Source organism: Salmo salar, chromosome 11 (assembly GCF_965601325.2).
Source record: "Salmo salar chromosome 11, fSalSal1, whole genome shotgun sequence".
Lineage (NCBI taxonomy): Eukaryota > Metazoa > Chordata > Actinopteri > Salmoniformes > Salmonidae > Salmo > Salmo salar.
Window position 1 is genome coordinate 52,374,877 of NC_138301.1, and position 26,178 is coordinate 52,401,054.

A 26,178-nucleotide genomic window follows, 5' to 3' on the forward strand; every position below is an offset into this window, starting at 1 on the left:
TCCTCTCTCTCTACTCTCTCCTCCTCTCTCCTCCTCTCTCCTCCTGTCTCTCTCCCTCCTCCTGTCTCTCTCTTTTCCTCTCTCCTCCTTTCTCTCTCTATCCTCTCTCCTCCCGTCTCTCTCCTCTCTCCTCCTGTCTCTCTCCCTCCTCCTTTCTCTCTCTCTCTCCTCTCTCCTCCTGTCTCTCTCCCTCCTCCTTTCTCTCTCTCTCTCCTCTCTCCTCCTGTCTCTCTCTCCTCCTGTCTCTCTCTCCTCTCTTCTCCTGTCTCTCCCAGGGCTCCAGCTGTGTCCTGGTAGTCATGGTTATATTGCTCAATATTGGAGTAGCCATCCTCTTCATCCATTTCTTTATTTAACTTTCCTTCTATGATCTACTAAGTCGTATTATTATTATTATTATTATTATGACTTATATTATATGAGTTATTACTGATACAGACATGACTCTGCCCAGCCAACTGGAGCCTGCAGCGTGGAAGGAGCGGAGGAGTGACGACGGACATCAACAGCACGGTGTTTCTATTGTTGTTAACCGCCTGTCGTTCTCTTCTCCACCCCTTGATGTTTATCTCATCTCATGTCACAGACTCAGTGAAGGTATATAATTCAACGGATTTATCTATCTGCCTTGAGTTTCTAAAACACTACAGTTTTTTTGAATGAATTTCCTTTTGTTGTGCTTGCAACCACGTCGAAAGGTATTGCATTACGACTGTGGAAGCTTTGAGATGGTGTGATGTGATGTGGTGGCCACAAATGCACGGGTTTTGTTAGCAGGGCACCTGCTGTATAGAGGACAGGATACACAGGGCACAGACTATGTCCACTTGGCCCCATCCATCCAAGACTAGTGTACAGCACCCTCTGTCCTACACTTTATCCCACTTAACAATATGACATGCTAGCCCACCCTAGCCCCTAACCCTATACCCTATGGCCTCATCTACCAACTGCTGGGATGCCTCTCAAATGGCACCCTATTCCCTATATAGTGTACTACTTTAGACCAGAGCTCTATGGGGGCTACAGTTAAACATAGTGCATGATAGAGGGTATAAGGTGCCATTAGGGACGTAGTCCTGATCTATGCTACCAAACTATGCTGCAAGAGTAGATCCATGTTAAAGGGCTCCGCCACACACTCTCTCTCTCACACACTCTCTCTCACACACACTCTCACACACACACACTCTCTCACACACACTCTCTCTCACACACACTCTCTCTCACACTCTCTCTCACACACTCTCTCTCACACACACACTCTCTCTCACACACACTCTCTCTCACACTCTCACACACACTCTCTCTCACACACACTCTCTCTCACACACACTCTCTCTCACACACACTCTCTCTCACACACACTCACACACTCTCTCTCACACACTCTCTCTCACACACACACTCTCACACACACTCTCTCTCACATATACACTCTCTCTCACACTCTCTCTCACACACACTCTCTCTCACACACACACTCTCTCACACACACTCTCTCTCACACACACTCTCTCTCACACACACTCTCTCACACACACTCTCTCTCACACACACTCTCTCTCACACACACTCTCACACACACACTCTCTCACACACACTCTCTCTCACACACTCTCTCACACACACTCTCTCTCACACACACTCTCACACACACTCTCTCTCACACACACTCTCACACACACACTCTCTCACACACACTCTCTCTCACACTCTCTCTCACACACACTCTCTCTCACACTCTCTCTCACACACACTCTCTCTCACACACTCTCTCACATATACACTCTCTCACATATACACTCTCTCACACACACACTCTCTCACACATACACACGCACACACACACTCTCTCACACACACACACGCACACACACACACACTCACACACACACACTCTCTCACATATACACTCTCTCACACACACACTCTCTCACACACACACACACACTCTCACATATACACTCTCTCGCACACACACTCTCTCACATATACACTCTCTCACACACACACTCTCTCACACATACACACGCACACACACACTCTCTCACATACATACTCTCTCACACATACACACTTTCTCACACACACACTCTCTCACATACACACTCTCACACACACACACGCACACACACACTCTCTCACATACACACTCTCTCACACACACACACACACACACACACACACACACACACACACACACACACACACACACACACACACAGCCATTGCATGAGGGTGTGTGCAGTTAAAATAGCATCTTTCTATCCCTCTGTGTTTTACATCTGTTGTTCTCCATTTGTACACAAACCCACCTAGACATCACTTCTGATGATTCACTTCACTGCAGCTATGAACCGAGAGTTGGGATCAATGCCGTTTCACATTCAGTCGAATCAGGAAACTGACATTTTTAAGATTTAAGATTCGATTCATGAATTGAATAAAAACCCACACTTTTCTATGAGTTTTTTTTTTTATTCATGAATCATTCATGAATGATCTCAACCCTATCACTTACACAACAAAACACACGCAGTGTCCACACACACACACACACACACACACACACACACACACACACACACTACTGACATAGTGAGGACTATGGAGTGGGATAATTCAGGCTTGCCCCTGTGTACAGCGTTGAGACTGTTACGTTATAACACTGATTCTAAATATATATATATATATATATATATATATATATATATGTATGTATCATTATTATTCAGATGTTTGTTACTTTTGAGCATTTTGCCAGACAGAGAGAATGCTGAGTGCCTCGTATTTATTTATTTTTTATTAATGTAATGATTGACTTGATGAAACACCCCTGGTGGGAAATGCAGTCTGGGAGGGGGGTTGACCTTCAGAATGGTGAAAGGTTGACCCCTCCTGAAGTGGCATGCACTGTTTAGTCTCTCTCCCAGTCGGCCTTCTTCCAGACCAGTCCACAGGGAGAACTGGGTCTCTTCCAGACCAGTCCAAAGTCCCAAATGGCACCTTCTTCCCTATATACCTAGTGCACTACTTTGGGAGAACAGTAGCGCGTGGGCCCTGGTCCAGAATGGTGCATGGTATATAGTGAATAGAGTGCTATTTGGGAATACAGCCTGGGTGTGTTCTCCTTCAGTGTCACCTCCAGACATGCTGGGGGCCCCATGAGATGTTTTTCAGCATGTTTGTTTAGCCTGCTCAATCTGGTGTCAGTCAGTTTGTGAGTCTCTCTCTCTCCGGCTCGCCTAGTGTTTTTACCCAGCAACAGGTGGCTGGCGCTGAGGCAGAGACCATCATCGGTGTCAAATAAATAAAACGCTAGCTTTTAAAAAAAAAACTCCTGTGGATTTTAAAAATGTCGATCCAGAGTTTTATGAATGAGCTAAAAATCTGTTCTGCTGTTTTATACTCGGCACCCGGTGACATCATGTTGTGACATCATTGCATGCCCAAGCATGCTCTTTCTTATGCTTTTGGTTTATGATATGTGGAGAAAAATAATGAAATGTCTGAAATGACTGTGTGTGGGCGTCGGTGTGGTTACTGCTGCTCTCCTCATATAGCCTCACACACACACGTATAGTAGACTGGATTTCACATGTTCAAATCCATTCTAACTGTATGAATGTATAGTAACTACAGGCTAACTGGATTGACTTGTCTTTCTGCAGTATGTTACTGTCAATACAACCAAAGTGTAAAAAGGTCAGCCAGTCCTCAAAAAACAACATTCAAAACCCCAAACGACAATCACTCTTCACTCCCGTCATCATTGGTTGTTTCAAAAACTTTATTTATAAAACCAAATTCACATTCAAAGTGCAGCACAGGGAGGACACTTAGAACAATGTCTTGGTATTTCATATAAAAATAGAGTTTGTAACATTCAGAGCAAACAGAGTATTAAAAAAACAAAACAACAAGACAAGGCACAGGAAGTGTCAAAAAAGCTTCAGGAATATCTCTGTTGGTAGAATACAGACAGTAACAACTCTCTCTCTCTCCTCTCTCCTCCTGTCTCTCTCTCCTCTTGTCTCTCTCTCTCTCCTCTTTCCTCCTGTCTCTCTCTCTCCTCTCTCCTCCTGTCTCTCTCTCTCTCCTCTTTCCTCCTGTCTCTCTCTCTCCTCTCTCCTCCTGTCTCTCTCTCTCCCCTCTCCTGTCTCTCCTCATGTCTCTCCTATCTCCTCCTGTCTCTCTCTCCTCTCTCTCTCCTGTCCCCCCCTGTCTCTCTCTCTCTCCTATCTCCTCCTGTCTCTCTCTCCTCTCTCCTCCTGTCTCCTCCTGTCTCTCTCTCCTATCTCCTCCTGTCTCTCTCTCCTCTCTCCTCCTCTCTCTCTCCTGTCCCCCCCTGTCTCTCTCTCTCTCCTCTCTCCTCCTGTCTCCTCCTGTCTCTCTCTCCTATCTCCTCCTGTCTCTCTCTCCTGTCCCCCCCTGTCTCTCTCTCTCTCCTCTCTCCTCCTGTCTCTCTCTCCTATCTCCTCCTGTCTCTCTCTCCTCTCTCCTCCTCTCTCTCTCCTGTCCCCCCCTGTCTCTCTCTCTCTCTCCTCTCTCCTCCTGTCTCTCTCCGAATCTGTCGGTAGAATACAGACAGTAACAACTCTCTCTCTCCTCCTGTCTCCTTCTGTCTCTCTCCTCCTATCTCCTCCTGTCTCTCTCTCCTCTCTCCTCCTGTCTCTCTCTCCTGTCCCCCCGTCTCTCTCTCTCCTCTCTCATCCTGTCTCAGAATCTGTCAGTAGAATACAGACAGCAACAACCGATGATAACATTAGATAACTAGTTCAATAGGTCATCTCGTCCTCCAGCCGGCGCCTTCTCTCCTCTCTCCTCCTGTCTCTCTCTCTCCTCTTGTCTCTCTCTCCTCTCTCCTCCTGTCTCTCTCTCTCTCTCTCCTGACTCTCTTTCTTCTCTCTCTCTCCTGACTCTCTTTCTCCTCTCTCCCCCTGTCTCTCTCTCTCCCCCTGTCTCTCTCTCTCCTCTCTCCTCCTGTCTGTCTCTCTCCTCTCTCCTCCTGTCTCTCTCTCTCCTCCTGTCTCTCTCTCTCCTCTCTCCTCATGTCTCCCTCTCTCCTCCTGTCTGTCTCTCCTCTCTCCTCCTGTCTGTCTCTCCTCTCTCCTCCTGTCTGTCTCTCCTCTCTCCTCCTGTCTGTCTCTCCTCTCTCCTCCTGTCTGTCTCTCCTCTCTCCTCCTGTCTGTCTCTCCTCTCTCCTCCTGTCTGTCTCTCCTCTCTCCTCCTGTCTGTCTCTCCTCTCTGTCTCTCCTCTCTCCTCCTGTCTGTCTCTCCTCCTGTCTCTCTCTCTGTAGGAATGGAGCCTGGGGACTCTAGAACTCCGACTTATAATTCTGAATTCTAGTAACTATTTTACCTTCCGAGATGTGCACTTCCTAAAGAACGAACTTCTTCAGGACCAAATATCATGCCTTCATACTACCAGTTATGTAAATAAAAGGGAAAGGAAAGGGGGGATACCTAGTCAGTTGTCCAACTGAATGTATTCAACTGAAATGGTGTCTTCCGCATTTAACCCAAACCCTCTGAATCAGAGGCTGCCTTAATCGACATCCACGTCTTCGGCGTATGGGGAACAGTATCAGGGCTGGGGTCAATTCCATTTCAATTCAGGAACTACAATGAAATTAATATTCTCTTCAATGCATTTCAATTAGGAAAAATTGGAATTTGGTTTACTTTCTGAATGGAATTGAAATTGAGCCTAACCCTGCTAAGTACACCTCTAGAACTCCCCAGTTTAACATTTAAAGACACTGTCAAAATAAGAAAAACACAGTCTACATAACTGCTATTTAAATATAGGAAGAAATATAAACAAAGACAAGATACTGAAAAGACGGTTTGAAAATGTAAAGAAAAGACAGCAAGGTGGGTTTTCTGTGTAAAGAGCCAAATAGTTAGGCCTACTTACTAGTTGGTCCCCCACCCCTTCCTTCTGGACACAATAAACCCACCCCCATCCCCACTGACTCCTTAATCAAGGTTAGGGGTCAAAGGTTAGAGAGTATTCAGAGTGATCAGCCTGAGATGAACACACATTAACCGTCCAGTACTGCTTCAGTGGTGGTACAGTGGCTTGGGTTGCAGTGGAGAATAGGTTGAGTTCATGAGTCCTGAGGAACCACGTTGAGCAGCTTCTGACAGAACACGGTCAACAAGCCTGCAAGAAAACCAGCTCTACTATTACACCCTTTCATCATCAGCAGTAGTACTAGTAGTACTACTAGTAGTAGTAGTAGTAGTAGTAGTAGTAGTACTAGCAGTAGTAGTAGTAGTAGTAGCAGCAGTAATAGTAGCAGTATTAGTAGTAGTAGTAGTAGTAGTAGTAGTAGTAGCAGTAGTAGTAGCAGCAGTAATAGTAGTAGTAGTACAGTAGTAGTACAGTAATAGTAGTAGCACAGCAGTAGTGTTAGTAGTAGTAGTAGTAGCAGTAGCAGTAATAGTAGTAGTAGTAGTACAGTAGTAGTAGTAGCACAGCAGTAGTGTTAGTAGTAGTACTAGTAGTAGTAGTAGTACAGTAGTAGTAGAAGTAGCACAGCAGTAGTAGTAGTAGTAGTAGTAGTAGTGTATTTAATTAATCTAGATGTCATCTTGATGTGTACTGTACATTAACCTTGTTAGTAGAAGTGATAGTTTAGTATATTAATGTGTACTGTACATTAACCTTGTTAGTAGAAGTGATAGTTTAGTATATTAATGTGTACTGTACATTAACCTTGTTAGTAGAAGTGATAGTTTAGTATATTGATGTTTACTGTACATTAACCTTGTTAGTAGAAGTGATAGTTTAGTATATTGATGTGTACTGTACATTAACCTTGTTAGTAGAAGTGATAGTTGAGTATCTTGATGTGTACTGTACATTAACCTTGTTAGTAGAAGTGCTAGTTGAGTATCTTGATGTGTACTGTACATTAACCTTGTTAGTAGAAGTGCTAGTTGAGTATCTTGATGTGTACTGTACATTAACCTTGTTAGTAGAAGTGATAGTTTAGTATCTTGATGTGTACTGTACATTAACCTTGTTAGTAGAAGTGATAGTTTAGTGATTTTATTATGCTGTAAATTACTCACTGATGCCATTGATGATCCAGCTGGGTTTTTTCTGCCACCAAACACCAAAGAAATAGACGGGTACTCCAGTGGCGATGATCCCGAAGCCGATGCCACACTCCACGGGCGTCTTCCAAAATGACACCACAATGAGGAAAACACACGCTACCACGAAACTCACCGGGAGTAGGAGATTGACCTGGAACACACACAACGATGTAGGACCCACAGGAGAAACACACACAGAAATACTTATACAAACGGATACACACAGACAGACTTACCTTGATGGGTCGCTCCAGTTCAGGTCTCCTGTATCGCAGCCACATCATGCCGATGATGGCCATGGAGACGCAGAGCCAGTTGAAAAAGCTGAAGAAGTTGATGATAGAGAAGATGTCGCTGGATAATGCGTACAGCAACGTCATAATGCACTGAGAGAGAGAGACAACATACAGCACCGTCACATAGTACTGAGAGAGTAGGAGAACATACAGCACCGTCACTATGCACTGAGAGAGTAAGAGAACATACAGCACCGTCACTATGCACAGAGAGAGACAACATACAGCACCGTCACTATGTACTGAGAGAGTAAGAGAACATACAGCACCGTCATTATGTACTGAGAGAGTAGGAGAACATACAGCACCGTCATTATGTACTGAGAGAGAGAGAGAGAGAGAGAGAGAGAGAGAGAGAGAGAGAGAGAGAGAGAGACAACATACAGCACCGTCACTATGCACTGAGAGAGACAACATACAGCACCGTCACTATGTACTGAGAGAGTAGGAGAACATACAGCACCGTCACTATGTACTGAGAGAATAAGAGAACATACAGCACCGTCACTATGCACTGAGAGAGTAAGAGAACATACAGCACCGTCATTATGCACAGAGAGAGAGAACATACAGCACCGTCACTATGCACTGAGAGAATAAGAGATCATACAGCACCATCAATATGTACTGAGAGAGTAAGAGAACATACAGCACCATCATTATGCACTGAGAGAGTAAGAGAACATACAGCACCATCATTATGCACTGAGAGAGTAAGAGAACATACAGCACCGTCACTATGCACAGAGAGACAACACACAGCACCGTCACTATGCACAGAGAGAGACAGCACCGTCACTATGCACTGAGAGAGAGAGAGACAACATACAGCACCGTCACTATGTACTGAGAGAGAGAGAGAGACAACATACAGCACCGTCACTATGTACTGAGAGAGAGAACATACAGCACCATCACAATGCACTGAGAGAGAGAGAGACAACATACAGCACCGTCACTATGCACAGAGAGAGACAACATACAGCACCGTCATTATGTACTGAGAGAGAGAGACAACATACAGCACCATCACAATGCACTGAGAGAGAGAGAGACAACATACAGCACCGTCACTATGCACAGAGAGAGAGAGACAACATACAGCACCGTCACTATGCACTGAGAGAGAGAGAGACAACATACAGCACCGTCATTATGTACTGAGAGACAGACAACATACAGCACCATCACAATGCACTGAGAGAGAGAGAGACAACATACAGCACCGTCACTATGCACAGAGAGAGAGAGACAACATACAGCACCGTCATTATGTACTGAGAGACAACATACAGCACCGTCATTATGTACTGAGAGACAACATACAGCACCGTCATGATGTACTGAGAGAGACAACATACAGCACCGTCACTAGGCACAGAGAGACACAACATACAGCACCGTCACTAGGCACAGAGAGACAACATACAGCACCGTCAATAGGCACAGAGAGACAACATACAGCACCGTCACTATGCACAGAGAGAGAGACAACATACAGCACCGTCACTATGTACTGAGAGAGAGACAACATACAGCACCGTCACTATGTACTGAGAGAGAGAGACAACATACAGCACCGTCACTATGCACTGAGAGAGAGAGACAACATACAGCACCGTCACTATGTACTGAGAGAGAGACATACATCACCGTCACTAAGTACTGAGAGAGAGAGAGACAACATACAGCACCGTCACTATGCACAGAGAGAGTCAACATACAGCACCGTCGTTATGTACTGAGAGAGACAACATACAGCACCGTCACTATGCACTGAGAGAGACAACATACAGCACCGTCATTATGTACAGAGAGAGAGAACATACAGCACCGTCACTATGCACAGAGACAACATACAGCACCGTCACTATGCACAGAGACAACATACAGCACCGTCACTATGCACAGAGAGAGAGAACATACAGCACCGTCACTATGCACAGAGAGAGTAAACATACAGCACCGTCACTATGCACTGAGAGAGAACATACAGCACCGTCAATATGTACTGAGTGAGAGAACATACAGCACCGTCATTATGTACTGAGAGAGACAACATACAGCACCGTCACTATGCACAGAGAGACAACATACAGCACCGTCACTATGCACTGAGAGACAGAACATACAGCACCATCACTATGTACTGAGTGAGAGAACATACAGCACCGTCACTATGCACAGAGAGACAACACACAGCACCGTCACTATGCACAGAGAGAGACAGCACCGTCACTATGCACTGAGAGAGAGAGAGACAACATACAGCACCGTCACTATGTACTGAGAGAGAGAGAGAGACAACATACAGCACCGTCACTATGTACTGAGAGAGAGAACATACAGCACCATCACAATGCACTGAGAGAGAGAGAGACAACATACAGCACCGTCACTATGCACAGAGAGAGACAACATACAGCACCGTCATTATGTACTGAGAGAGAGAGACAACATACAGCACCATCACAATGCACTGAGAGAGAGAGAGACAACATACAGCACCGTCACTATGCACAGAGAGAGAGAGAGACAACATACAGCACCGTCACTATGCACTGAGAGAGAGAGAGACAACATACAGCACCGTCATTATGTACTGAGAGACAGACAACATACAGCACCATCACAATGCACTGAGAGAGAGAGAGACAACATACAGCACCGTCACTATGCACAGAGAGAGAGAGACAACATACAGCACCGTCATTATGTACTGAGAGACAACATACAGCACCGTCATTATGTACTGAGAGACAACATACAGCACCGTCATGATGTACTGAGAGAGACAACATACAGCACCGTCACTAGGCACAGAGAGACACAACATACAGCACCGTCACTAGGCACAGAGAGACAACATACAGCACCGTCAATAGGCACAGAGAGACAACATACAGCACCGTCACTATGCACAGAGAGAGAGACAACATACAGCACCGTCACTATGTACTGAGAGAGAGACAACATACAGCACCGTCACTATGTACTGAGAGAGAGAGACAACATACAGCACCGTCACTATGCACTGAGAGAGAGAGACAACATACAGCACCGTCACTATGTACTGAGAGAGAGAGAGAGAGAGAGAGAGAGAGAGACATACATCACCGTCACTAAGTACTGAGAGAGAGAGAGACAACATACAGCACCGTCACTATGCACAGAGAGAGTCAACATACAGCACCGTCGTTATGTACTGAGAGAGACAACATACAGCACCGTCACTATGCACTGAGAGAGACAACATACAGCACCGTCATTATGTACAGAGAGAGAGAACATACAGCACCGTCACTATGCACAGAGACAACATACAGCACCGTCACTATGCACAGAGACAACATACAGCACCGTCACTATGCACAGAGAGAGAGAACATACAGCACCGTCACTATGCACAGAGAGTAAACATACAGCACCGTCACTATGCACTGAGAGAGAACATACAGCACCGTCAATATGTACTGAGTGAGAGAACATACAGCACCGTCATTATGTACTGAGAGAGACAACATACAGCACCGTCACTATGCACAGAGAGAGTCAACATACAGCACCGTCGTTATGTACTGAGAGAGACAACATACAGCACCGTCACTATGCACTGAGAGAGACAACATACAGCACCGTCATTATGTACAGAGAGAGAGAACATACAGCACCGTCACTATGCACAGAGACAACATACAGCACCGTCACTATGCACAGAGACAACATACAGCACCGTCACTATGCACAGAGAGAGAGAACATACAGCACCGTCACTATGCACAGAGAGAGTAAACATACAGCACCGTCACTATGCACTGAGAGAGAACATACAGCACCGTCAATATGTACTGAGTGAGAGAACATACAGCACCGTCATTATGTACTGAGAGAGACAACATACAGCACCGTCACTATGCACAGAGAGACAACATACAGCACCGTCACTATGCACTGAGAGACAGAACATACAGCACCATCACTATGTACTGAGTGAGAGAACATACAGCACCGTCACTATGCACAGAGAGAAAACACACAGCACCGTCACTATGCACAGAGAGAGACAGCACCGTCACTATGCACTGAGAGAGAGAGAGACAACATACAGCACCGTCACTATGTACTGAGAGAGAGAGAGAGACAACATACAGCACCGTCACTATGTACTGAGAGAGAGAACATACAGCACCATCACAATGCACTGAGAGAGAGAGAGACAACATACAGCACCGTCACTATGCACAGAGAGAGACAACATACAGCACCGTCATTATGTACTGAGAGAGAGAGACAACATACAGCACCATCACAATGCACTGAGAGAGAGAGAGACAACATACAGCACCGTCACTATGCACAGAGAGAGAGAGAGACAACATACAGCACCGTCACTATGCACTGAGAGAGAGAGAGACAACATACAGCACCGTCATTATGTACTGAGAGACAGACAACATACAGCACCATCACAATGCACTGAGAGAGAGAGAGACAACATACAGCACCGTCACTATGCACAGAGAGAGAGAGACAACATACAGCACCGTCATTATGTACTGAGAGACAACATACAGCACCGTCATTATGTACTGAGAGACAACATACAGCACCGTCATGATGTACTGAGAGAGACAACATACAGCACCGTCACTAGGCACAGAGAGACACAACATACAGCACCGTCACTAGGCACAGAGAGACAACATACAGCACCGTCAATAGGCACAGAGAGACAACATACAGCACCGTCACTATGCACAGAGAGAGAGACAACATACAGCACCGTCACTATGTACTGAGAGAGAGACAACATACAGCACCGTCACTATGTACTGAGAGAGAGAGACAACATACAGCACCGTCACTATGCACTGAGAGAGAGAGACAACATACAGCACCGTCACTATGTACTGAGAGAGAGAGAGAGAGAGAGAGAGAGAGAGACATACATCACCGTCACTAAGTACTGAGAGAGAGAGAGACAACATACAGCACCGTCACTATGCACAGAGAGAGTCAACATACAGCACCGTCGTTATGTACTGAGAGAGACAACATACAGCACCGTCACTATGCACTGAGAGAGACAACATACAGCACCGTCATTATGTACAGAGAGAGAGAACATACAGCACCGTCACTATGCACAGAGACAACATACAGCACCGTCACTATGCACAGAGACAACATACAGCACCGTCACTATGCACAGAGAGAGAGAACATACAGCACCGTCACTATGCACAGAGAGTAAACATACAGCACCGTCACTATGCACTGAGAGAGAACATACAGCACCGTCAATATGTACTGAGTGAGAGAACATACAGCACCGTCATTATGTACTGAGAGAGACAACATACAGCACCGTCACTATGCACAGAGAGACAACATACAGCACCGTCACTATGCACTGAGAGACAGAACATACAGCACCATCACTATGTACTGAGTGAGAGAACATACAGCACCGTCACTATGTACTGAGAGAGAGAGACAACATACAGCAACGTCACTATGCACAGAGAGAGACAACATACAGCACCGTCACAATGCACTGAGAAAGAGAACATACAGCACCGTCATTATGTACTGAGAGAGACAACATACAGCACCGTCACTATGTACTGAGAGAGAGAGACAACATACAGCACCGTCATTATGTACTGAGAGAGAGAGACAACATACACTATGCACTGAGAGAGACAACATACAGCACCGTCATTATGTACTGAGAGGGAGAGACAACATACAGCACCATCACAATGCACTGAGAGAGAGAGAGACAACATACAGCACCGTCACTATGCACAGAGAGAGAGAGAACATACAGCACCATCACAATGCACTGAGAGAGAGAGAGACAACATACAGCACCGTCACTATGCACAGAGAGAGAGAGACAACATACAACACCGTCATTATGTACTGAGAGAGAGAGACAACATACAGCACCGTCATTATGTACTGAGAGACAACATACAGCACCGTCATTATGTACTGAGAGAGACAACATACAGCACCATCACTATGCACTGAGAGAGAGAGACAACATACAGCACCGTCACTATGTACTGAGAGAGAGAGAGACAACATACAGCACCGTCATTATGTACTGAGAGACAACATACAGCACCGTCACTATGCACAGAGAGAGAGAGAACATACAGCACCGTCACTATGCACAGAGAGAGAGAGAACATACATCACCGTCACTATGCACAGAGAGAGAGAGAACATACAGCACCGTCACTATGCACAGAGAGAGAGACAACATACAGCACCGTCACTATGTACAGAGAGAGAGACAACATACAGCACCGTCACTATGCACAGAGACAACATACAGCACCATCACTATGCACAGAGAGACAACATACAGCACCGTCACTATGCACAGAGAGAGAGACAACATACAGCACCGTCACTATGTACTGAGAGAGAGAGACAACATACAGCACCGTCACTATGCACTGAGAGAGAGAGACAACATACAGCACCGTCACTATGTACTGAGAGAGAGAGAGAGACATACAGCACCGTCACTAAGTACTGAGAGAGAGAGAGAGAGAGAGACAACATACAGCACTATGCACAGAGAGAGTCAAAATACAGCACCGTCGTTATGTACTGAGAGAGACAACATACAGCACCGTCACTATGCATTGAGAGAGACAACATACAGCACCGTCATTATGCACAGAGAGAGAGAACATACAGCACCGTCACTATGCAGAGAGACAACATACAGCACCGTCACTATGCACAGAGAGAGAGAACATACAGCACCGTCAGTATGCACAGAGAGACAACATACAGCACCGTCACTATGCACTGAGAGAGACAACATACAGCACCGTCACTATGTAAAGAGAGAGAGAACATACAGCACCGTCACTATGCACAGAGAGACAACATACAGCACCGTCACTATGCACTGAGAGAGACAACATACAGCACCATCACTATGTACTGAGAGAGTCAACATACAACACCATCACTATGCACTGAGAGAGAGAGACAACATACAGCAACGTCACTATGCACAGAGAGAGACAACATACAGCACCGTCACTATGCACTGAGAGAGAGAACATACAGCACGTCATTATGTACTGAGAGAGACAACATACAGCACCGTCACTATGCACTGAGAGAGACAACATACAGCACCGTCACTATGTAATGAGAGACAGAGACAACATACAGCACCGTCATTATGCACTTAGATAGAGAACATACAGCACCGTCATTATGTACTGAGAGAGACAACATACAGCACCGTCACTATGCACTGAGAGAGAGAGACAACATACAGCACCGTCACTATGTACTGAGAGAGAGAGAGAGAGAGACAACATACAGCACCGTCATTATGCACTTAGATAGAGAACATACAGCACCGTCATTATGTACTGAGAGAGACAACATACAGCACATTCACTATGCACTGAGAGAGAGAGACAACATACAGCACCGTCACTATGTACTGAGAGAGAGAGACAACATACAGCACCGTCACTAGGCACAGAGAGACAACATACAGCACCGTCACTATGCACAGAGAGAAAGATAACATACAGCACCATCATTATGCACTGAGAGAGTAAGAGAACATACAGCACCATCATTATGCACTGAGAGAGTAAGAGAACATACAGCACCGTCACTATGCACTGAGAGAGAGAGAGACAACATACAGCACCGTCACTATGCACTGAGAGAGAGAGAGACAACATACAGCACCGTCACTATGCACAGAGAGAGAGAGACAACATACAGCACCTTCACTATGTACTGAGAGAGAGAGACAACATACAGCACCGTCACTATGTACTGAGAGAGAGAGAGACAACATACAGCACCGTCATTATGCACTTAGATAGAGAACATACAGCACCGTCATTATGTACTGAGAGAGACAACATACAGCACCGTCACTATGCACTGAGAGAGAGAGACAACATACAGCACCGTCACTATGTACTGAGAGAGAGAGACAACATACAGCACCGTCACTATGTACTGAGAGAGAGAGACAACATACAGCACCGTCACTATGTACTGAGAGACAACATACAGCACCGTCACTATGTACTGAGAGACAACATACAGCACCGTCACTATGCACAGAGAGAGAGAGAGAACATACAGCACCGTCCCTAGGCACAGAGAGACAACATACAGCACCGTCACTATGCACAGAGAGAAAGATAACATACAGCACCATCATTATGCACTGAGAGAGTAAGAGAACATACAGCACCATCATTATGCACTGAGAGAGTAAGAGAACATACAGCACCATCATTATGCACTGAGAGAGAGAGAGACAACATACAGCACCGTCACTATGCACAGAGAGAGAGAGACAACATACAGCACCGTCACTATGTACTGAGAGAGAGAGACAACATACAGAACCGTCACTATGTACTGAGAGAGAGAACATACAGCACCATCACAATGCACTGAGAGAGAGAGAGACAACATACAGCACCGTCACTGTGTACTGAGAGAGAGAGACAACATACAGCACCGTCACTATGTACTGAGAGAGAGAGAGAGAGAGAGAGAGAGAGAGAGAGAGAGAGAGAGAGAGAGACAACATACAGCACCGTCACTATATACTGAGAGAGAGAGACAACATACAGCACCGTCACTATGTACTGAGAGAGAGAGAGAGAGAGAGACACAACATACAGCACCGTCACTATGTACAGAGAGAGAGAGACAACATACAGCACCGTCACTATGTACTGAGAGAGAGAGACAACATACAGAACCGTCACTATGTACTGAGAGAGAGAACATACAGCACCATCACAATGCACTGAGAGAGAGAGAGACAACATACAGCACCGTCACTGTGTACTGAGAGAGAGAGACAACATACAGCACCGTCACTATGTACTGAGAGAGAGAGAGAGAGAGAGAGAGAGAGAGAGAGAGAGAGAGAGAGAGAGAGAGAGAGAGAGACAACATACAGCACCGTCACTATGTACTGAGAGAGAGAGAGACAACATATAGCACCGTCACTATGCACTGAGAGAGAGAACATACAGCACCGTCATTATGCACAGAGAGAGACAACATACAGCACCGTCACTATGCACAGAGAGACAACATACAGCACCGTCACTATGCACAGAGAGAGAGAGAACATACAGCACCGTCACTATGCACAGAGAGACAACATACAGTACCGTCACTATGCACTGAGAGAGACAACATACAGCACCATCACTATGTACTGAGAGAGAGAACATACAGCACCGTCACTATGTACTGAGAGAGACAACATACAGCACCGTCACTATGTACTGAGAGAGACAACATACAACACGGTCACTATATACTGAGAGAGAGAGAACATACAGCACCGTCACTATGTACTGAGAGAGACAACATACAGCACCGTCATTATGTACTGAGAGAGAGAATATACAGCACCGTCACTATGTACTGAGAGAGACAACATACAGCACCGTCATTATGCACAGAGAGAGAGAGAGACAACATACAGCACCGTCATTATGTACTGAGAGAGAGACAACATACAGCACCGTCATTATGCATAGAGAGACAACATACAGCACCGTCACTATGCACAGAGAGAGAGACAACATACAGCACCGTCACTATGCACAGAGAGACAACATGCAGCACCGTCACTATGTACTGAGAGAGAGAGAGACAACATACAGCACCGTCACTATGTACTGAGAGAGAGAGACAACATACAGCACCGTCATTATGCACAGAGAGAGAGAACATACAGCACCGTCACTATGTACTGAGAGAGAGAGAGAACATACAGCACCGTCACTATGTACTGAGAGAGAGAGACAACATACAGCACCGTCACTATGCACAGAGAGACAACATACAGCACCGTCACTATGCACTGAGAGAGAGAGAGAGAGACAACATACAGCACCGTCACTATATACTGAGAGAGAGAGACAACATACAGCACCGTCATTGTGTACTGAGAGAGAGAGACAACATACAGCACCGTCACTATGTACTGAGAGAGAGAGAGAGAGAGAGACACAACATACAGCACCGTCACTATGTACTGAGAGAGAGAGAGAGAGAGAGACAACATATAGCACCGTCACTATGCACAGAGAGAGAGAACATACAGCACCGTCATTATGTACTGAGAGAGACAACATACAGCACCGTCACTGTGTACTGAGAGAGAGAGACAACATACAGCACCGTCACTATGTACTGAGAGAGAGACAACATATAGCACCGTCACTATGCACTGAGAGAGAGAACGTACAGCACCGTCATTATGCACTGAGAGAGACAACATACAGCACCGTCACTATGCACTGAGAGAGACAACATACAGCACCGTCACTATGCACAGAGAGACAACATACAGCACCGTCACTATGCACAGAGAGAGAGAACATACAGCACCGTCACTATGCACAGAGAGACAACATACAGTACCGTCACTATGCACTGAGAGAGACAACATACAGCACCGTCACTATGTACTGAGAGAGAGAACATACAGCACCGTCACTATGTACTGAGAGAGACAACATACAGCACCGTCACTATGTACTGAGAGAGACAACATACAACACGGTCACTATATACTGAGAGAGAGAGAACATACAGCACCGTCACTATGTACTGAGAGAGAGAACATACAGCACCGTCACTATGTACTGAGAGAGAGAACATACAGCACCGTTACTATGTACTGAGAGAGAGAGAACATACAGCACCGTCACTATGTACTGAGAGAGAGAGACAACATACAGCACCGTCACTATGTACTGAGAGAGAGAGACAACATACAGCACCGTCACTATGTACTGAGAGGGAGAACATACAGCACCGTCACTATGTACTGAGAGAGAGAGAACATACAGCACCGTCACTATGCACAGAGAGAGACAACATACAGCACCGTCACTATGCACAGAGAGAGACAACATACAGCACCGTCACTATGCACTGAGAGAGAGAGACAACATACAGCACCGTCATTATGTACTGAGAGAGAGAGACAACATACAGCACCGTCACTATGCACAGAGAGAGACAACATACAGCACCGTCACTATGCACAGAGAGAAAGAGAGAACATACAGCACCGTCACTATGCACAGAGAGAACATACAGCACCGTCACTATGTACTGAGAGACAACATACAGCACCGTCACTATGCAGTGAGAGAGAGAGAACATACAGCACCATCACTATGTACTGAGAGAGAACATACAGCACCGTCACTATGTAGTGAGAGAGACAACATACAGCACCGTCACTATGCAAAGAGAGAGACAACATACAGCACCGTCATTATGCACAGAGAGAGACAACATACAGCACAGTCATTATGCACAGTCATTATGCACAGAGAGAGAGAGAACATACAGCACCGTCACTATGTACTGAGAGAGACAACATACAGCACCGTCACTATGCACTGAGAGAGACAACATACAGCACCGTCATTATGCACAGAGAGAGACAACATACAGCACTGTCACTATGTACTGAGAGAGACAACATACAGCACCGTCATTATGTGCTGAGAGAGACAAAATACAGCACCGTCATTATGCACAGAGAGAGAGAACATACAGCACCGTCATTATTTACTGAGAGAGACAAAATACAGCACCGTCATTATGCACAGAGAGAGAGAACATACAGCACCGTCACTATGCACAGAGAGAGAGAACATACAGCACCGTCACTATGCACAGAGAGACAACATACAGCACCGTCACTATGCACAGAGAGACAACATACAGCACCGTCACTATGCACTGAGAGAGACAACATACAGCACCATCACTATGTACTGAGAGAGAGAACATACAGCACCGTCACTATGCACAGAGAGACAACATACAGCACCGTCACTATGCACTGAGAGAGACAACATACAGCACCATCACTATGTACTGAGAGAGAGAACATACAGCACCGTCATTATGCATAGAGAGAGAGACAACATACAGCACCGTCACTATGCACAGAGAGACAACATGCAGCACCGTCACTATGTACTGAGAGAGAGAGAGACAACATACAGCACCGTCACTATGTACTGAGAGAGAGAGACAACATACAGCACCGTCATTATGCACAGAGAGAGAGAACATACAGCACCGTCACTATGTACTGAGAGAGAGAGACAACATACAGCACCGTCACTATGCACTGAGAGAGACAACATACAGCACCGTCACTATGCACAGAGAGACAACATACAGCACCGTCACTATGCACTGAGAGAGAGAGAGACAACATACAGCACCGTCACTATATACTGAGAGAGAGAGACAACATACAGCACCGTCATTGTGTACTGAGAGAGAGAGACAACATACAGCACCGTCACTATGTACTGAGAGACAACATACAGCACCGTCACTATGTACTGAGAGACAACATACAGCACCGTCACTATGCACAGAGAGAGAGAGAGAACATACAGCACCGTCCCTAGGCACAGAGAGACAACATACAGCACCGTCACTATGCACAGAGAGAAAGATAACATACAGCACCATCATTATGCACTGAGAGAGTAAGAGAACATACAGCACCATCATTATGCACTGAGAGAGTAAGAGAACATACAGCACCATCATTATGCACTGAGAGAGAGAGAGACAACATACAGCACCGTCACTATGCACAGAGAGAGAGAGACAACATACAGCACCGTCACTATGTACTGAGAGAGAGAACATACAGCACCATCACAATGCACTGAGAGAGAGAGAGACAACATACAGCACCGTCACTGTGTACTGAGAGAGAGAGACAACATACAGCACCGTCACTATGTACTGAGAGAGAGAGAGAGAGAGAGAGAGAGAGAGAGAGAGAGAGAGAGAGAGACAACATACAGCACCGTCACTATGTACTGAGAGAGAGAGAGAGACAACATATAGCACCGTCACTATGCACTGAGAGAGAGAACATACAGCACCGTCATTATGTACTGAGAGAGACAACATACAGCACCGTCACTATGCACTGAGAGAGACAACATACAGCACCGTCACTGTGTACTGAGAGAGAGACAACATACAGCACCGTCACTATGTACTGAGAGAGAGACAACATATAGCACCGTCACTATGCACTGAGAGAGAGAACGTACAGCACCGTCATTATGCACTGAGAGAGACAACATACAGCACCGTCACTATGCACTGAGAGAGACAACATACAGCACCGTCACTATGCACAGAGAGACAACATACAGCACCGTCACTATGCACAGAGAGAGAGAGAACATACAGCACCGTCACTATGCACAGAGAGACAACATACAGTACCGTCACTATGCACTGAGAGAGACAACATACAGCACCATCACTATGTACTGAGAGAGAGAACATACAGCACCGTCACTATGTACTGAGAGAGACAACATACAGCACCGTCACTATGTACTGAGAGAGACAACATACAACACGGTCACTATATACTGAGAGAGAGAGAACATACAGCACCGTCACTATGTACTGAGAGAGACAACATACAGCACCGTCATTATGTACTGAGAGAGAGAATATACAGCACCGTCACTATGTACTGAGAGAGACAACATACAGCACCGTCATTATGCACAGAGAGAGAGAGAGACAACATACAGCACCGTCATTATGTACTGAGAGAGAGACAACATACAGCACCGTCATCATGCATAGAGAGACAACATACAGCACCGTCACTATGCACAGAGAGAGAGACAACATACAGCACCGTCACTATGCACAGAGAGACAACATGCAGCACCGTCACTATGTACTGAGAGAGAGAGAGACAACATACAGCACCGTCACTATGTACTGAGAGAGAGAGACAACATACAGCACCGTCATTATGCACAGAGAGAGAGAACATACAGCACCGTCACTATGTACTGAGAGAGAGAGAGAACATACAGCACCGTCACTATGTACTGAGAGAGAGAGACAACATACAGCACCGTCACTATGCACAGAGAGACAACATACAGCACCGTCACTATGCACTGAGAGAGAGAGAGAGAGAGAGACAACATACAGCACCGTCACTATATACTGAGAGAGAGAGACAACATACAGCACCGTCATTGTGTACTGAGAGAGAGAGACAACATACAGCACCGTCACTATGTACTGAGAGAGAGAGAGAGAGAGAGACACAACATACAGCACCGTCACTATGTACAGAGAGAGAGAGACAACATACAGCACCGTCACTATGTACTGAGAGAGAGAGACAACATACAGAACCGTCACTATGTACTGAGAGAGAGAACATACAGCACCATCACAATGCACTGAGAGAGAGAGAGACAACATACAGCACCGTCACTGTGTACTGAGAGAGAGAGACAACATACAGCACCGTCACTATGTACTGAGAGAGAGAGAGAGAGAGAGAGAGAGAGAGAGAGAGAGAGACAACATACAGCACCGTCACTATGTACTGAGAGAGAGAGAGAGACAACATATAGCACCGTCACTATGCACTGAGAGAGAGAACATACAGCACCGTCATTATGTACTGAGAGAGACAACATACAGCACCGTCACTATGCACTGAGAGAGACAACATACAGCACCGTCACTGTGTACTGAGAGAGAGAGACAACATACAGCACCGTCACTATGTACTGAGAGAGAGACAACATATAGCACCGTCACTATGCACTGAGAGAGAGAACGTACAGCACCGTCATTATGCACAGAGAGACAACATACAGCACCGTCACTATGCACTGAGAGAGACAACATACAGCACCGTCACTATGCACAGAGAGACAACATACAGCACCGTCACTATGCACAGAGAGAGAGAGAACATACAGCACCGTCACTATGCACAGAGAGACAACATACAGTACCGTCACTATGCACTGAGAGAGACAACATACAGCACCATCACTATGTACTGAGAGAGAGAACATACAGCACCGTCACTATGTACTGAGAGAGACAACATACAGCACCGTCACTATGTACTGAGAGAGACAACATACAACACGGTCACTATATACTGAGAGAGAGAGAACATACAGCACCGTCACTATGTACTGAGAGAGACAACATACAGCACCGTCATTATGTACTGAGAGAGAGAATATACAGCACCGTCACTATGTACTGAGAGAGACAACATACAGCACCGTCATTATGCACAGAGAGAGAGAGAGACAACATACAGCACCGTCATTATGTACTGAGAGAGAGACAACATACAGCACCGTCATTATGCATAGAGAGACAACATACAGCACCGTCACTATGCACAGAGAGAGAGACAACATACAGCACCGTCACTATGCACAGAGAGACAACATGCAGCACCGTCACTATGTACTGAGAGAGAGAGAGACAACATACAGCACCGTCACTATGTACTGAGAGAGAGAGACAACATACAGCACCGTCATTATGCACAGAGAGAGAGAACATACAGCACCGTCACTATGTACTGAGAGAGAGAGAGAACATACAGCACCGTCACTATGTACTGAGAGAGAGAGACAACATACAGCACCGTCACTATGCACAGAGAGACAACATACAGCACCGTCACTATGCACTGAGAGAGAGAGAGAGAGAGAGAGACAACATACAGCACTGTCACTATATACTGAGAGAGAGAGACAACATACAGCACCGTCATTGTGTACTGAGAGAGAGAGACAACATACAGCACCGTCACTATGTACTGAGAGAGAGAGAGAGAGAGAGACACAACATACAGCACCGTCACTATGTACTGAGAGAGAGAGAGAGAGAGAGACAACATATAGCACCGTCACTATGCACAGAGAGAGAGAACATACAGCACCGTCATTGTGTACTGAGAGAGAGAGACAACATACAGCACCGTCACTATGTACTGAGAGAGAGAGACAACATACAGCACCGTCACTATGTACTGAGAGAGAGACAACATATAGCACCGTCACTATGCACTGAGAGAGAGAACGTACAGCACCGTCATTATGCACTGAGAGAGACAACATACAGCACCGTCACTATGCACTGAGAGAGACAACATACAGCACCGTCACTATGCACAGAGAGACAACATACAGCACCGTCACTATGCACAGAGAGAGAGAACATACAGCACCGTCACTATGCACAGAGAGACAACATACAGTACCGTCACTATGCACTGAGAGAGACAACATACAGCACCGTCACTATGTACTGAGAGAGAGAACATACAGCACCGTCACTATGTACTGAGAGAGACAACATACAGCACCGTCACTATGTACTGAGAGAGACAACATACAACACAGTCACTATATACTGAGAGAGAGAGAACATACAGCACCGTCACTATGTACTGAGAGAGACAACATACAGCACCGTCACTATGTACTGAGAGAGAGAACATACAGCACCGTCACTATGTACTGAGAGAGAGAACATACAGCACCGTTACTATGTACTGAGAGAGAGAGAACATACAGCACCGTCACTATGTACTGAGAGAGAGAGACAACATACAGCACCGTCACTATGTACTGAGAGAGAGAGACAACATACAGCACCGTCACTATGTACTGAGAGGGAGAACATACAGCACCGTCACTATGTACTGAGAGAGAGAGAACATACAGCACCGTCACTATGCACAGAGAGAGACAACATACAGCACCGTCACTATGCACAGAGAGAGACAACATACAGCACCGTCACTATGCACTGAGAGAGAGAGACAACATACAGCACCGTCATTATGTACTGAGAGAGAGAGACAACATACAGCACCGTCACTATGCACAGAGAGAGACAACATACAGCACCGTCACTATGCACAGAGAGAAAGAGAGAACATACAGCACCGTCACTATGCACAGAGAGAACATACAGCACCGTCACTATGTACTGAGAGACAACATACAGCACCGTCACTATGCAGTGAGAGAGAGAGAACATACAGCACCATCACTATGTACTGAGAGAGAACATACAGCAAATCAAATCAAATCAAATCAAATTTATTTTTATATAGCCCTTCGTACATCAGCTGATATTCTCAAAGTGCTGTACAGAAACCCAGCCTAAAACCCCAAACAGCAAGCAAAGCATGTGAAAGAAGCACGGTGGCTAGGAAAAACTCCCTAGGAAAAACTCCCTAGAAAGGCCAAAAACCTAGGAAGAAACCTAGAGAGGAACCAGGCTATGAGGGGTGGCCAGTCCTCTTCTGGCTGTGCAGGGTGGATATTAAAACAGAACATGGTCAAAATGTTAAAATGTTAAAATGTTCATAAATGACCAGCATGGTCAAATAATAATAATCATAGTAGTTGTCGAGGGTGCAACAAGCACGTCCGGTGAACAGGTCAGGGTTCCATAGCCGCAGGCAGAACAGTTGAAACTGGAGCAGCAGCACGGCCAGGTGGACTGGGGACAGCAAGGAGTCATCATACCAGGTAGTCCTGAGGCATGGTCCTAGGGCTCAGGTCCTCCGAGAGAAAGACAGAAAGAGAGAAAGAGAATTAGAGAGAGCATATTTAAATACACACAGGACACCGGATAAGACAAGAGAAATACTCCAGATGTAACAGACTGACCCTAGCCCCCCGACACATAAACTACTGCAGCATAAATACTGGAGGCTGAGACAGGAGGGATCAGAAGACACTGTGGCCCCATCCGATGATACCCCCGGACAGGGCCAAACAGGCAGGATATAACCCCACCCACTTTGCCAAAGCACAGCCCCCACACCACTAGAGGGATGTCTCCAACCACCAACTTACCGTCCTAAGACAAGGCCGAGTATAGCCCACAACGATCTCCGCCATGGCACAACCCAAGGGGGGGGGGGGGGGGGGGGGGCGCCAACCCAGACAGGAAGACCACGTCAGTGACTCAACCCACTCAAGTGACGCACCCCTCCCATGGACGGCATGGAAGAACACCAGTAGGCCAGTGACTCAGCCTCTGTAAAAGGGTTAGAGGCAGAGAATCCCAGTGGAAAGAGGGGAACCGGCAAGGCAGAGACAGCAAGGGCGGTTCGTTGCTCCAGCCTTTCCGTTCACCTTCACACTCCTGGGCCAGACTATACTTAATCATAGGACCTACTGAAGAGATAAGTCTTCAGTAAAGACTTAAAGGTTGAGACTGAGTCTGCGTCTCTCACATTGGTAGGCAGACCATTCCATAAAAATGGAGCTCTATAGGAGAAAGCCCTACCTCCAGCCGTTTGCTTAGAAATTCTAGGGACAATTAGGAGGCCTGCGTCTTGTGACCGTAGCGTACGTGTAGGTATGTACGGCAGGACCAAATCGGAAAGATAGGTAGGAGCAAGCCCATGTAATGCTTTGTAGGTTAGCAGTAAAACCTTGAAATCAGCCCTTGCCTTAACAGGAAGCCAGTGTAGGGAGGCTAACACTGGAGTAATATGATCAAATTTTTTGGTTCTAGTCAGGATTCTAGCAGCCGTATTTAGCACTAACTGAAGTTTATTTAGTGCTTTATCCGGGTAGCCGGAAAGTAGAGCATTGCAGTAGTCCAGCCTAGAAGTAACAAAAGCATGGATTAATTTTTCTGCGTCATTTTTGGACAGAAAATTTCTGATTTTTGCAATGTTACGTAGATGGAAAAAAGCTGTCCTTGAAACAGTCTTGATATGTTCTTCAAAAGAGAGATCAGGGTCCAGAGTAACGCCGAGGTCCTTCACAGTTTTATTTGAGACGACTGTACAACCATCCAGATTAATTGTCAGATTCAACAGAAGATCTCTTTG

General features: G+C 45.9%; 2 protein-coding genes across 2 annotated transcripts in view; one reads left to right on the forward strand and one right to left on the reverse strand.

Annotated features, from left to right (window-relative positions):
• LOC106594184 (junctophilin-3) overlaps positions 1 to 2,352 on the forward strand; it is a 31,442-nt gene extending 29,090 nt beyond the window's left edge. Inside the window, exon 6 of the mRNA XM_045689714.2 lies at positions 276 to 2,352. Within this exon, the coding sequence (XP_045545670.1) occupies positions 276 to 356 (81 nt within the window). The 3' untranslated portion in view covers positions 357 to 2,352. The remainder of the gene's footprint in view (positions 1 to 275) is intronic.
• A 1,423-nt stretch (positions 2,353 to 3,775) lies between these two features.
• The window catches only part of LOC106595801 (large neutral amino acids transporter small subunit 1), an 83,581-nt gene continuing 61,178 nt past the window's right edge, over positions 3,776 to 26,178 (reverse strand). The window contains exons 8-10 of the mRNA XM_045689715.2: positions 7,350 to 7,499; positions 7,087 to 7,264; positions 3,776 to 6,172 (exon numbers count right to left, since the gene is read on the reverse strand). Of these exons, the coding sequence (XP_045545671.1) occupies positions 6,117 to 6,172; positions 7,087 to 7,264; positions 7,350 to 7,499 (384 nt within the window). The 3' untranslated portion in view covers positions 3,776 to 6,116. The remainder of the gene's footprint in view (positions 6,173 to 7,086; positions 7,265 to 7,349; positions 7,500 to 26,178) is intronic.